This window comes from Hyperolius riggenbachi, chromosome 4 (assembly GCF_040937935.1).
Source record: "Hyperolius riggenbachi isolate aHypRig1 chromosome 4, aHypRig1.pri, whole genome shotgun sequence".
NCBI classification, from domain to species: domain Eukaryota; kingdom Metazoa; phylum Chordata; class Amphibia; order Anura; family Hyperoliidae; genus Hyperolius; species Hyperolius riggenbachi.
In genome coordinates, this window is record NC_090649.1 from 213,195,507 (window position 1) to 213,209,969 (window position 14,463).

General features: G+C 48.2%; 1 protein-coding gene across 7 annotated transcripts in view; it reads left to right on the plus strand.

Moving 5' to 3' along the window:
* DLGAP2 (DLG associated protein 2) overlaps positions 1-14,463 on the plus strand; it is a 656,900-nt gene that overhangs the window by 526,853 nt on the left and 115,584 nt on the right. For all 7 annotated transcript variants that reach the window (XM_068281332.1, XM_068281331.1, XM_068281334.1 and 4 more), the window contains one exon: positions 11,489-11,847. In XM_068281332.1, coding sequence (XP_068137433.1) covers positions 11,489-11,847 — 359 coding nt within the window. The remainder of the gene's footprint in view (positions 1-11,488; positions 11,848-14,463) is intronic.

Sequence of the window (14,463 nt, forward strand, 5' to 3'; positions counted from 1 at the left end):
GCCACGCACCCACACACACACACAGTTGCAATCTTACACTGTCGTGAAGCAAAGACCCACTAACAGTCGTTCTGAACGATACTGTTAGCCACTCTGCTGTCGCTACTCGCACTGGCGTTGTTCGTACGTTGGGTCAGCTGCGCGCTTAGGCCAACGTATGACAAACGCCCCCACACACAATGCAATTACAATTTCATACGGTAGTGTTGCTCAAGCGTACAATTAGGCATGAACTTATACACGGTTACACTTCAGTCTCTTCTAGGCTATGAGTGTTAGTTTAGTACGGCAGAAGTCAAACTTATTAAATAATAATTTAATATTCTAGAAAAACATAGAACAATGCAGAACTTAATATATATAAAAAGATTACAAAAAACAAAGTAAAAATGTTACAAGATAAAAGTTACAAAAATAAGAGGTTACAAAGATAACACACACGGATATTTGCGTAAAAATAAACGGGGGAAAATAGAACGTTACCAGCTTAGGTTAGAACGTTGTTTGACGGGAGGACACCGTTTCGACCAGGAGTCGCGATCCTCCCTAGCTATTCGCTACCTCCGAGAGAAGATACCGGTGGCTGTCCTGGGCCACCTTAAATAGTCCGAAGTGTCCCCTGGGGCATTTAATGTCCAGCCCCCAGGAACTAATGCAGTTTCCCCGTTTGTGACATCACCGAACGCTTGTCATAATCCTTCTTGTGATATGCAAACTTCAAAGGGGGTTCCTGTTTTAGCTTCTTGAAGTTCGGCAGGACACAATCTCACCCATTGAACTCTGCAGACATCAAAAAGCTCCCTCCACATTATTTCCTTGGTTAAAGTGTATTTTAGCACATCCATGAAAAGATTGAATTTTGGTTACAGGTAGCAGTTTGCCTGTAATCCTGTAGACAGACGCAGACAATCACACCTGGGACAGTAGATCAAAAGTGACTGCTAGTGGCTTAATGAGCTGCTTCCTTGCCTATTGAAGGTGACTGGTCATATTCACTGAAGACCTCTTTAGATGCAAATGTAGGTCTAGTGACCCACCCACACAAATACATGAACAGTCCAGGAATCTAGCCTGCATATCTACACCTTTGACATACCACAGCAGATATAAAAATGGGAAAATGAAAATATATTACTGTATTATCCTTAACAGCATCAGCACCCCAATATATCTCCACACCTCCGCCGTTAACTTGGTGCAAGGCAGATGATCTTCCCAGATTATCCTGCCAGCACCTACATTGTTGGTTCTGCTTGACGGGACAGTCCATCAGCATTCCCATGATTGCTCCCCTTCCAGATGGCACTGGCAGGTGGTTCTAACGAAGCATCCTGCCAAAGCCTACATTGACGGCCTGGCCGGGTGGGGTAACCCTTTAGCATTCTCAGGAGGGTTCCCCACCTGTCAGTTAGCTCCAAGCTACACGAGTGGAAAGCTAGGTCAGGTTGCTGCAATGTGTCGTTGCCCTTGGCAACCTGACGTAACCAACCAGGGGAATGTGAGTCAGTGACAACCGTGAATTGCCGACCATAGAGACAGTGCTGCAGCTGGGGAAGGGTTCCAACCGTCGCTACACGCACTTCCTCTATAGTGGCAGGAGCTATCTCTCGGTCCCTTTGGGGAACGATTATCTGCCGGTCTGCCTCCTCCACTTCGGACAGCTCAGAGGGAATAACTTCCCAGGACCCTCTCAGCCCGCCCCTGCCAGCTGGTGACCTGCTGGCTAGCCCCCTGAGCTCTTCCAGGCTGCTGTCAAATCGAACAGCCACAGAGAGCTCAGTGCTGCCTGTCACACATTCCAGGAAGGCTGCAGACGGAGAGGCTCCTGGGCCCTCCAGGCCAGGTTCCGGATTGGATGTGGCTGACCCAGCAACATTTGCCACTTCGGTGGACAGTCCCTGTGCTGTAGACCCGCTAGCGCTGCGGGTTACCACTGCAGCGGAGGGAGCGTCCACATTACACGTATCACAAACCACATCACCTTTGGCCTTAAAAACATCGGAAGGGGGAAGACCCGGACTGGTGCCGTCTGCCCCTTCAGTGGACAGTCCATCTGCTGCAGCCCAGCGACCATTGCTGGTTACTCCTGCAGCCGACGGAGTGTCCACAGGACAAGCATCATTATGTAGCACAACACATATGATATCAACATTGTCCGTCTTATACATATTGACATTTATAACATCACATAAAACATCCACATTATCTGTATCATTACACACATTGCTACTCAGCACTTCACAAGTATCATCAACAGTTCCTGCATCGATCGCCTCAATAGTCCGTGCGTCATAAAGGACATCATCAGTTTCGGCATTCTCCGGATCAACAGGCCCCATTCCAGGCCTAGGCACTGGAGAATCACTAGGGCTGGCTCCTAGTATACAGTCCATAGCCCCTGGGGCCTCACCAGCACTCCCCACTTGCACAGCATTATCAAACAGTACCTTGCAAGAGTCCTGAACTTCTGCTGGGGATGCAGGCCCCACAGGGTTTGGAGTAGGCTCATACCGGGCCACTAACCGTCCCAGGTCAGTACCCAGCAAAACGTTGGTGGGGATTTTGTCAGTTACCCCAACTTCTTTCAGTCCGCTGCCGGCCCCCCAATCCAGGTGGACCAAGGCGGTGGGTATGGCTGGGGTGACACCCCCAATTCCTCTGACAGCAATCATTTTCCCAGGTATGTACTGTTCTGGGTTCACAAGCTGGGGATGTATGAGAGTCACTTCTGCTCCAGTGTCTCTCAGCCCAGTGGCAACTGTACCCCCAACCGTGACACGCTGCAGATTCTCTGCATAGCCAGTGGCATTCCTGGTAGCACACAGAGCAGTTGGGACTTCACTGAGGTTTGAGGCCTCACTGGATTTTGGGGCCTCCCTCTTCCTCTCTGGGCAAGTCGTGCTTATATGACCCACCCTGTCACATACAAAGCATTTCCGAGTGTCAGTGGTTGGTTGCCTGACTCCAGGAGACAGCGGTGCTTGCCTCCTCTGGGTGCTGGGTGACACAGGTTTAGCACTCTGTTCTCCCCTCCAGCTGGGCGTAGTAGTCCTCCGGGATTCAGGTGCTCTATGGGCGGTGTAGGAATCGGCCATTTCCGCAGCCTCATCCACTGTCTTTGGTTCTCGATCCAGCACAAACAGCCGGACCTCAACAGGACAGGTGTGTAGGAACTGGTCTTTTATCATCAGCTCCTGCAGGGCATCCAAGGTTTTGACTGACAGTCCTTTTAACCACTGCTGGAAAGCAGTGCGCAGGTTGCACGCGTGATCCAGGTAACTGTCATTAGGACCTCGCTGCACTGTCCTGAAACGTTTTCGATACACCTCTGGCGTGAGGTGGTATCGTGCAATGATGGCTTTCTTAATTGCCTCAAAGTCTGTTTCTTCCTCCTGGGGGAGACTCACAAATGCCTCCAGGGCCTTGCCTCTCAGCCCTGGTGTGAGGTATCTTGCCCACTGCTCACGGGGCACCCCATACTGCCGACAAGTCCTTTCAAACCCCTGTAGGAAAGTGTCTATGTCAGAGTCCTTGTCCATAGCGGGGAACTTATCCAGGGGGATTCGGTGGACTCGCTCACCTTCGCGTTCTGCGGGTCCAGCAGACCGGTTCTGCTGCTGAAGTTTAGCCAGCTCCAGCTGGTGTTGCCGTTCAGCTCTTCCCTCCTCTGCCCGGAGTCTTTCACTCTCGGCCTGGCGTCTTTCACTCTCGGCCTGGCGTCGCCGTTCAGCTCTTCCCTTCTCTGCCTGTCGGTGCAGTAGGATCAGCTTTAGGCGCAGTTCAGGATCAGCCGAGTTCAGTAGCTGTAGATCAGCTTCCAGAGATGGCATCTCCCTGCTTGGTGGATCGTCCAGGACATCGTCTCCACTCGCATTCTGTGGCGGGAGCGATTCCTCCTCTGGCGTGTCGTGAGCTGCATCCGCTGACGTTGAAGCACGGGCTCGCTCTGCCTCATCATATTCCTCGAGCGCACGAACTAACTGCTCCTTAGTCTGGTCGTTCACCGTCTCGATGCCTTTGTGCTCACACAGGTTGAGTAGTATCTCTTTGTTTTGCCTTGCATAGCTGGATGCTTTCTGAGCCATCGTGTTGCAAAAAATAAAAAGGGGGGAGGGGAAAGCAAACACTAAGTGTGTATCTTTGAACAAAAAAAAAAACGTATATAGATTCTGCACTGAGTAGACTTCTGTAGGCTAGTTGCTTCTAGCAAGCTTCCAGCCTTTAGTACTCAGAATAGCAAGCTAAACTGCGTACTAATGTACTAAACGATGCCACCACTGCCAGCCAATTATGTCAGGAACCGGCCCGCGGCACGCCTGCGTATACGGTTCCCGACTGCGGGTTTGACCAGACTGAGAGGGGAAGCAGCCTTAGTCAAGCTAAAACAAGGCTGGGACCCCTCAGAACACCTCTCACTGCCACCACTAGCGGTTCGCTAGACACTTCCACTCTGCTGTCGAGTCCTCAGCGCGCACTCCGCGTTTTCGTATTTGGGTCAGCTTTGCGCTTAGGCCAAATACGGGAACGCCACGCACCCACACACACACACAGTTGCAATCTTACACTGTCGTGAAGCAAAGACCCACTAACAGTCGTTCCGAACGATACTGTTAGCCACTCTGCTGTCGCTACTCGCACTGGCGTTGTTCGTACGTTGGGTCAGCTGCGCGCTTAGGCCAACGTATGACAAACGCCCCCACACACAATGCAATTACAATTTCATACGGTAGTGTTGCTCAAGCGTACAATTAGGCATGAACTTATACACGGTTACACTTCAGTCTCTTCTAGGCTATGAGTGTTAGTTTAGTACGGCAGAAGTCAAACTTATTAAATAATAATTTAATATCCTAGAAAAACATAGAACAATGCAGAACTTAATATATACAAAAAGATTACAAAAAACAAAGCAAAAATGTTACAAGATAAAAGTTACAAAAATAAGAGGTTACAAAGATAACACACACGGATATTTGCGTAAAAATAAACGGGGGAAAAAAGAACGTTACCAGCTTAGGTTAGAACGTTGTTTGACGGGAGGACGCCGTTTCGACCAGGAGTCGCGATCCTCCCTAGCTATTCGCTACCTCCGAGAGAAGATACCGGTGGCTGTCCTGGGCCACCTTAAATAGTCCGAAGTGTCCCCTGGGGCATTTAATGTCCAGCCCCCAGGAACTAATGCAGTTTCCCCGTTTGTGACATCACCGAACGCTTGTCATAATCCTTCTTGTGATATGCAAACTTCAAAGGGGGTTCCTGTTTTAGCTTCTTGAAGTTCGGCAGGACACAATCTCACCCATTGAACTCTGCAGACATCAAAAAGCTCCCTCCACATTATTTCCTTGGTTAAAGTGTATTTTAGCACATCCATGAAAAGATTGAATTTTGGTTACAGGTAGCAGTTTGCCTGTAATCCTGTAGACAGACGCAGACAATCACACCTGGGACAGTAGATCAAAAGTGACTGCTAGTGGCTTAATGAGCTGCTTCCTTGCCTATTGAAGGTGACTGGTCATATTCACTGAAGACCTCTTTAGATGCAAATGTAGGTCTAGTGACCCACCCACACAAATACATGAACAGTCCAGGAATCTAGCCTGCATATCTACACCTTTGACATACCACAGCAGATATAAAAATGGGAAAATGAAAATATATTACTGTATTATCCTTAACAGCATCAGCACCCCAATATATCTCCACACCTCCGCCGTTAACTTGGTGCAAGGCAGATGATCTTCCCAGATTATCCTGCCAGCACCTACATTGTTGGTTCTGCTTGACGGGACAGTCCATCAGCATTCCCATGATTGCTCCCCTTCCAGATGGCACTGGCAGGTGGTTCTAACGAAGCATCCTGCCAAAGCCTACATTGACGGCCTGGCCGGGTGGGGTAACCCTTTAGCATTCTCAGGAGGGTTCCCCACCTGTCAGTTAGCTCCAAGCTACACGAGTGGAAAGCTAGGTCAGGTTGCTGCAATGTGTCGTTGCCCTTGGCAACCTGACGTAACCAACCAGGGGAATGTGAGTCAGTGACAACCGTGAATTGGCGACCATAGAGACAGTGCTGCAGCTGGGGAAGGGTTCCAACCGTCGCTACACGCACTTCCTCTATAGTGGCAGGAGCTATCTCTCGGTCCCTTTGGGGAACGATTATCTGCCGGTCTGCCTCCTCCACTTCGGACAGCTCAGAGGGAATAACTTCCCAGGACCCTCTCAGCCCGCCCCTGCCAGCTGGTGACCTGCTGGCTAGCCCCCTGAGCTCTTCCAGGCTGCTGTCAAATCGAACAGCCACAGAGAGCTCAGTGCTGCCTGTCACACATTCCAGGAAGGCTGCAGACGGAGAGGCTCCTGGGCCCTCCAGGCCAGGTTCCGGATTGGATGTGGCTGACCCAGCAACATTTGCCACTTCGGTGGACAGTCCCTGTGCTGTAGACCCGCTAGCGCTGCGGGTTACCACTGCAGCGGAGGGAGCGTCCACATTACACGTATCACAAACCACATCACCTTTGGCCTTAAAAACATCGGAAGGGGGAAGACCCGGACTGGTGCCGTCTGCCCCTTCAGTGGACAGTCCATCTGCGTAGTAGTCCTCCGGGATTCAGGTGCTCTATGGGCGGTGTAGGAATCGGCCATTTCCGCAGCCTCATCCACTGTCTTTGGTTCTCGATCCAGCACAAACAGCCGGACCTCAACAGGACAGGTGTGTAGGAACTGGTCTTTTATCATCAGCTCCTGCAGGGCATCCAAGGTTTTGACTGACAGTCCTTTTAACCACTGCTGGAAGGCAGTGCGCAGGTTGCACGCGTGATCCAGGTAACTGTCATTAGGACCTCGCTGCACTGTCCTGAAACGTTTTCGATACACCTCTGGCGTGAGGTGGTATCGTGCAATGATGGCTTTCTTAATTGCCTCAAAGTCTGTTTCTTCCTCCTGGGGGAGACTCACAAATGCCTCCAGGGCCTTGCCTCTCAGCCCTGGTGTGAGGTATCTTGCCCACTGCTCACGGGGCACCCCATACTGCCGACAAGTCCTTTCAAACCCCTGTAGGAAAGTGTCTATGTCAGAGTCCTTGTCCATAGCGGGGAACTTATCCAGGGGGATTCGGTGGACTCGCTCACCTTCGCGTTCTGCGGGTCCAGCAGACCGGTTCTGCTGCTGAAGTTTAGCCAGCTCCAGCTGGTGTTGCCGTTCAGCTCTTCCCTCCTCTGCCCGGAGTCTTTCACTCTCGGCCTGGCGTCTTTCACTCTCGGCCTGGCGTCGCCGTTCAGCTCTTCCCTTCTCTGCCTGTCGGTGCAGTAGGATCAGCTTTAGGCGCAGTTCAGGATCAGCCGAGTTCAGTAGCTGTAGATCAGCTTCCAGAGATGGCATCTCCCTGCTTGGTGGATCGTCCAGGACATCGTCTCCACTCGCATTCTGTGGCGGGAGCGATTCCTCCTCTGGCGTGTCGTGAGCTGCATCCGCTGACGTTGAAGCACGGGCTCGCTCTGCCTCATCATATTCCTCGAGCGCACGAACTAACTGCTCCTTAGTCTGGTCGCTCACCGTCTCGATGCCTTTGTGCTCACACAGGTTGAGTAGTATCTCTTTGTTTTGCCTTGCATAGCTGGATGCTTTCTGAGCCATCGTGTTGCAACAAAATAAAAAGGGGGGAGGGGAAAGCAAACACTAAGTGTGTATCTTTGAACAAAAAAAAAAACGTATATAGATTCTGCACTGAGTAGACTTCTGTAGGCTAGTTGCTTCTAGCAAGCTTCCAGCCTTTAGTACTCAGAATAGCAAGCTAAACTGCGTACTAATGTACTAAACGATGCCACCACTGCCAGCCAATTATGTCAGGAACCGGCCCGCGGCACGCCTGCGTATACGGTTCCCGACTGCGGGTTTGACCAGACTGAGAGGGGAAGCAGCCTTAGTCAAGCTAAAACAAGGCTGGGACCCCTCAGAACACCTCTCACTGCCACCACTAGCGGTTCGCTAGACACTTCCACTCTGCTGTCGAGTCCTCAGCGCGCACTCCGCGTTTTCGTATTTGGGTCAGCTTTGCGCTTAGGCCAAATACGGGAACGCCACGCACCCACACACACACACAGTTGCAATCTTACACTGTCGTGAAGCAAAGACCCACTAACAGTCGTTCCGAACGATACTGTTAGCCACTCTGCTGTCGCTACTCGCACTGGCGTTGTTCGTACGTTGGGTCAGCTGCGCGCTTAGGCCAACGTATGACAAACGCCCCCACACACAATGCAATTACAATTTCATACGGTAGTGTTGCTCAAGCGTACAATTAGGCATGAACTTATACACGGTTACACTTCAGTCTCTTCTAGGCTATGAGTGTTAGTTTAGTACGGCAGAAGTCAAACTTATTAAATAATAATTTAATATCCTAGAAAAACATAGAACAATGCAGAACTTAATATATACAAAAAGATTACAAAAAACAAAGCAAAAATGTTACAAGATAAAAGTTACAAAAATAAGAGGTTACAAAGATAACACACACGGATATTTGCGTAAAAATAAACGGGGGAAAAAAGAACGTTACCAGCTTAGGTTAGAACGTTGTTTGACGGGAGGACGCCGTTTCGACCAGGAGTCGCGATCCTCCCTAGCTATTTGCTACCTCCGAGAGAAGATACCGGTGGCTGTCCTGGGCCACCTTAAATAGTCCGAAGTGTCCCCTGGGGCATTTAATGTCCAGCCCCCAGGAACTAATGCAGTTTCCCCGTTTGTGACATCACCGAACGCTTGTCATAATCCTTCTTGTGATATGCAAACTTCAAAGGGGGTTCCTGTTTTAGCTTCTTGAAGTTCGGCAGGACACAATCTCACCCATTGAATTCTGCAGACATCAAAAAGCTTCCTCCACATTATTTCCTTGGTTAAAGTGTATTTTAGCACATCCATGAAAAGATTGAATTTTGGTTACAGGTAGCAGTTTGCCTGTAATCCTGTAGACAGACGCAGACAATCACACCTGGGACAGTAGATCAAAAGTGACTGCTAGTGGCTTAATGAGCTGCTTCCTTGCCTATAGAAGGTGACTGGTCATATTCACTGAAGACCTCTTTAGATGCAAATGTAGGTCTAGTGACCCACCCACACAAATACATGAACAGTCCAGGAATCTAGTCTGCATATCTACACCACAGCATCAGCACCCCAATATATCTCCACATATGTAGGCAGGGGTATATGTGCCCAGTATATGTAGTCAGGGGTATATGTCCCAGTATATGTAGCCAGGGATATATGTCACAGTATATGAAGCCAGGGGTATACGTGCCCAGTATATGTAGCCAGGGTATATGTGCCCAGTATATGTAGCCAGGGGTATATGTGCCCAGTATATGTAGTCAGGGGTATATGTCCCAGTATATGTAGTTAGGGGTATATGTGCCCAGTATATGTAGCCAGGGTTATATGTGCCCAGTATATGTAGCCAGGGGTATATGTCCCAGTATATGTAGCCAGAGGTATATGTGCCCAGTATATGTAGTCAGGGGTATATGTCCCAGTATATGTAGCCAGGGGTATATGTGCCCAGTATATGTAGCCAGGGGTATATGTCCCAGTATATGTAGCCAGGGGTATATGTCCCCAGTATATGTAGCCAGGGGGTATATGTCCCCAGTATATGTAGCCAGGGGTATATGTGCCCAGTATATGTAGCCAGGGGTATATGTGCCAAGTATATTAAGGCAGGGGTATATGTGCCCAGTACATGTAGCCAAGGGGATATGTGCCCAGTATGTGTAGGCAGAGGTATATGTGCCCAGTATATGTAGCCAGGGGTATATGTGCCCAGTATATGTAGCCAGGGGTATATGTCCCCAGTATATGTAGGCAGGGGTATATATGCCCAGTATATGTAGCCAGGGGTATATGTGCCCAGTATATGTAGACAGGGGTATATGTCCCCAGTATATGTAGCCAGGGGTATATGTGCCCAGTATATGTAGGCAGGGGTATATGTGCCCAGTATATGTAGGCAGGGGTATATGTGCCCAGTATATGTAGGCAGGGGTATATGTGCCCAGCATATATAGCCAGAGATATGTGCCCAGTATATGTAGACAGGGGTATATGTCCCAGTATATGTAGGCAGGGGTATATGTGCCCAGTATATCTAGGCAGGTGTATATGTGCCCAGTATATGTAGGCAGGGGTATATGTGCCCAGTATATGTAGGCAAGTGTATATGTGCCCAATATATGTAGTCAGGGGGTGTCCCCCCAGCATGAGGGGAGCAGCGCAGTGGAAGGAGAGCTGTGAGCAGCGGTGGAGAAGGGGGGCCATCTCCCCCCTCCTTCCCTCACCTTAGGGCTCTCCATCCTTCGCTCTCCCCTGCACAACTAATGTGCAGGCAGCCGGCGGGACTTACCTCTCCTTGTTCCACTGCCGCTAGTCTGGCCTGATCTAGACCAGAGCAGCGGCACACAGATCCGGCGCCGGAACGAGGAAGAGGTAAGTCCCGCCTGCTGCCGGCTGCCCGCACATTAGTTCTGGAGGGAAGAGCGAGGGACGGAGAGCCCTAAGGTGAGGGAAGGGGGGGGGGAGATGGCCCCCTTTCTCCACCTCTGCTCACAGCTCTCCTTCCACTGCGCTGCTCACCTCCACGCATGCCAGGGTGGATGGCGTCCACGCTCAGGAAAAAGTAAGAGGACGTCGTCCACCCACGTGTACGCCCTACTCGACCCCTGCCAAATGTACACCTAAAACGCATGTATTTTAAATGTTACACGTTTTGGCGATAGTATACCTTTAACATAGGATGTGCACTTTTGTTGCCAGTGGTTTAGACATCAATGGCTGTGTTTTGAGATACTTTGATGGGACAACAAATTCACACAGTTATACAAGCTGTACACTGACTACTTTACATTATAAAATATATAAAAAAAATATTTACAAAAATGTGATAGGTGCACTCACTTTTGTGAGATACTCTATGCTGGGGAGACATCCTTTCAACTGTGGGGCGGGGTGGGTTTAAACTTATTGCTCTGCTTGGGGCCCTGTACAGTCTTAATTGGGCTCTGGCAATTTGTCAGTGTCTTTTAATGTTGTTGTTGTTGGGTAAATTGCCTTTTCCTTACTTGTCCAGGTGGAAAGCATTACTGGGGCAGCAAGTAAGGAAATATTTGTCAGGACACAGCTTCTGATAAACACTTGACACAATGTTAACCCCAGAGATGGATTAACCTGTAATGGGGCCCTAGGCAAGGTAGTAGATTGGTGCCCCCTTGTGGTCCTTTTGGTAAGCTGCAGTGATGAGAGGTCAGAGAAGGTGGCAGATGGGCTCTTTGATACCCTCTAGATCCCAAGCACCTGCCTAGGTTGCCTGGTGAATAATCCTGCTTTGCATAACTCTTTCTCAAGCTATTGAAAACGTATAAACTCATAAATAGCACTGTACTTATGTACTATTGGTACTTCAGAAATATCACTTATGTTAATATTTGGATTATTTCCTTTTCAGCGGTATCGTACCCAAATTACAAGAAAACGCCTCCACCAGTACCCCCGCGCACCACTTCTACTTCCAAGCCGCTCATCTCAGTGACAGCACAAAGCAGCACAGAATCGACACAGGATGCTTATCATGACAGTCGGACTCAAAGGATGTCCCCATGGCCTCTAGATGGCCGGGGTCTTTACAATTCCACAGACAGCCTGGATAGTAACAAGGCCATGAATCTTGCCCTGGAGTCTGCTGCAGCTCAGCGTCACACCTCTGAGAGTAAAAGCAGTTCTGTCCGGAGCACCAGTGACAAGGCTGTTCATGTGAGCAGGACAGATGAGTTCCTTAAAAAGCGGCGTGCTTCAATTGGAATCCAGGTAGGTAACCTTTTATGTATGTAATATAACTAACTAGCTATTTAGCCCGCCCGTTAAATAATGGACGCTAGGGCTGTGATGCGACCCCAGGGCGCAGCCTGTGTTCCATGCTGTTCGCACACCCGGCAGCACGTGAGCCTGACCGCGCTGCCCACTACGCTTTCTATTGCATGCACGAATGGCCATGCTCTCGCCGTGTGCACCACCAGCTTCCCGCCCCCCTGGCCCCATCCTCCTCCTGTCCTAAAGGCTACACATACGCAGTAGCCAAAACACACGGGACACAGGGACAGGAGGATGACACAGGGACAAATGGGGTTTTATTATATAGGATGATGGTCATGCTTTAGATTCTATAAACAACTTTATAAAGTCTTTGTACTGAGAACTCTTTAGTTTGTAAATTTGCAAACATGCAATAAGAGGCTAGCTCATGTATGAAAGATTTTGACAATATGTACAATGTGAAAAAGGTCACTTAAAATACACCAGTTTTTCCTAGAAAAAAAAAAAGATAAACTGAGGGCAAAACTTTATTTTATTGCTATATACCTGTTTTAACTCATAAAGAAGTACAGTAGGCACAACCACTCTTGCTGCTCTAGTGTTCACAAGTGCCGTAATGTGTATGTGCACAAGCAGAGCCCTCTGATTGGATGTTTTCAGATGGCAACTGCGAACAATCAGAAGGCTCTGCTTATGTGCATTTAGAAGCACTAAGGTGAGAGTGAAGAGAGAGAGACTCTGACTATCTCGTTGCTGCGATCACAGAGTTTGCAGAGCACCTTGGGCGGGGCAGTAATTAGATTGTGCCACATATTTCTTTGCAGGGTGGTGTTACCTGTGAACATGGGCTATTCTGCAGTTCTGATGCTGTCAGTACTTTTATGAGACACAGTTTCAGGTTAAACAAGGGTAAAGCTGCAGTCTTTTTGACAATGCTCTAATTACGTTCTGGGAAAAATCTATTTTTGGAGAGTTGTCTTTTAGGATGAAGTTCCACTGTTGATGAGAAGTAGATCGGCATATGCTAAAAGTAACTGAAGCAGGGGCATAACTAGAGGGGAGCAGCCCCTGTGATTGGAGGTGGGCCCAGAGCTGTGGGGGCCCAAAATACTAACATTTCCTTCCTTCAATACAAGTGACTATACTTCGGATCAGGTGTTTTTATGGCTACACTTGTTATGGGTGTGAAGATCATGACGGCCACACTTTTTTATGACCCTGGTAAGATGGGCTGCAAGGCGGTGAAGAGGAGGCAAGGAGAGGGGTTAGAACATTGGGGGGGGCACCAATGTTATTCTGGGGGCCCCATGAATCGTAGTTACGCCACTGAACTGAAGCCTACAGTTGCAAGACTAGCCAAACACTTGGGTTGCTTAGCAGTGTTGGTCAAAATGGCCTCAGGTCTATTCAAGTGCTATCCATCCAAACTGATTGCAAGGTTCGTGTTTCTGAAGGACTCAAATCACAATTCCACTAAAGTCAAACATTTGTCATGCCAAACACAGGTTTAAAAGGTTTTAGCAAGCAAGATTTGACAGCTGATGAAAGATTAAACTAGATGAAAGAGTGAACATTGTTTATGCAAAGATAGTGTGGATATAGTGTGGATAGAACTGCAAGTGCTTAATTCTTTGAGCTGTATCTTTATCAAGAGGAGATCTAAAATTCTGTAATGCCTTCTGTCAGAATTTCAAAATGAGATATCTACATACAGTATAATTCTTTTATACCAGGACTCTTTGTTTCAGTATTGTGGCAGAGGGTAGCATGCAGATGGAACATGAGGGACCTCTTTTTTTATTGACCCATTTCTAAAGTGGGATTGTCAGCCATAAAATTAAGTTCCATTTACCCATTGCTTTGTGTTTATTATGTAGTAATAAATGTTTCTGCTGTAAAGAATCTTATCTCAGTCAGCCTGGCTCTATTCTGGTACATTGCTGGGGAGAGGGAAGCTTGTTATCTCCCCTCCCACATTCCTGCTCCTCACTGATTGGCTGAAGGGAGTTCAGTGTTACACCAGACTGAGAAAGGAAATATACACCTCACTCCTCTGCAAAAGCTTCAGAAATACGATCTGTGCTCACATGTTTACAAAGCAAGTTAGATATGACAATGCAGTTTCTAGGAGAAAGAAAGTAAGGGAGGAAATGACAGGATTGCCTTTGGTCAGAGGTGGTAAAGATGGAAAATGCCTGGAACCGTTGTCTTTTTATTTACTATATTAAATTCACTGAAATTAAAATGTGGGCAGTACAATACATATGTTATGTAAGTAGAACAAGTATTTATCTACTTATATACAGGTATGTTTTTTTCCTGAGATAGTATCTATCCCTGCTGCTTTAAACAGTTCCACTTTTGTTTTTTTTATGCACTTCTTTACATGGATGGATAAGTGGTCCCTATATTTTCATTTCAAGCGCCTGGAAAGGGGAGCAGACATCTGTCCCCTTGTGTGTATCTTCACACGTTTGAGAGTAATTAACTTCACCTCATCTGGGATAAAACAAATGATGATAGATATCTCCGTGGTAGTACCATACTACTAGTTCTACTACTAGAACCTTGAATAAACTTGTCATGGATAACCTACACTGTTTTTTTTAG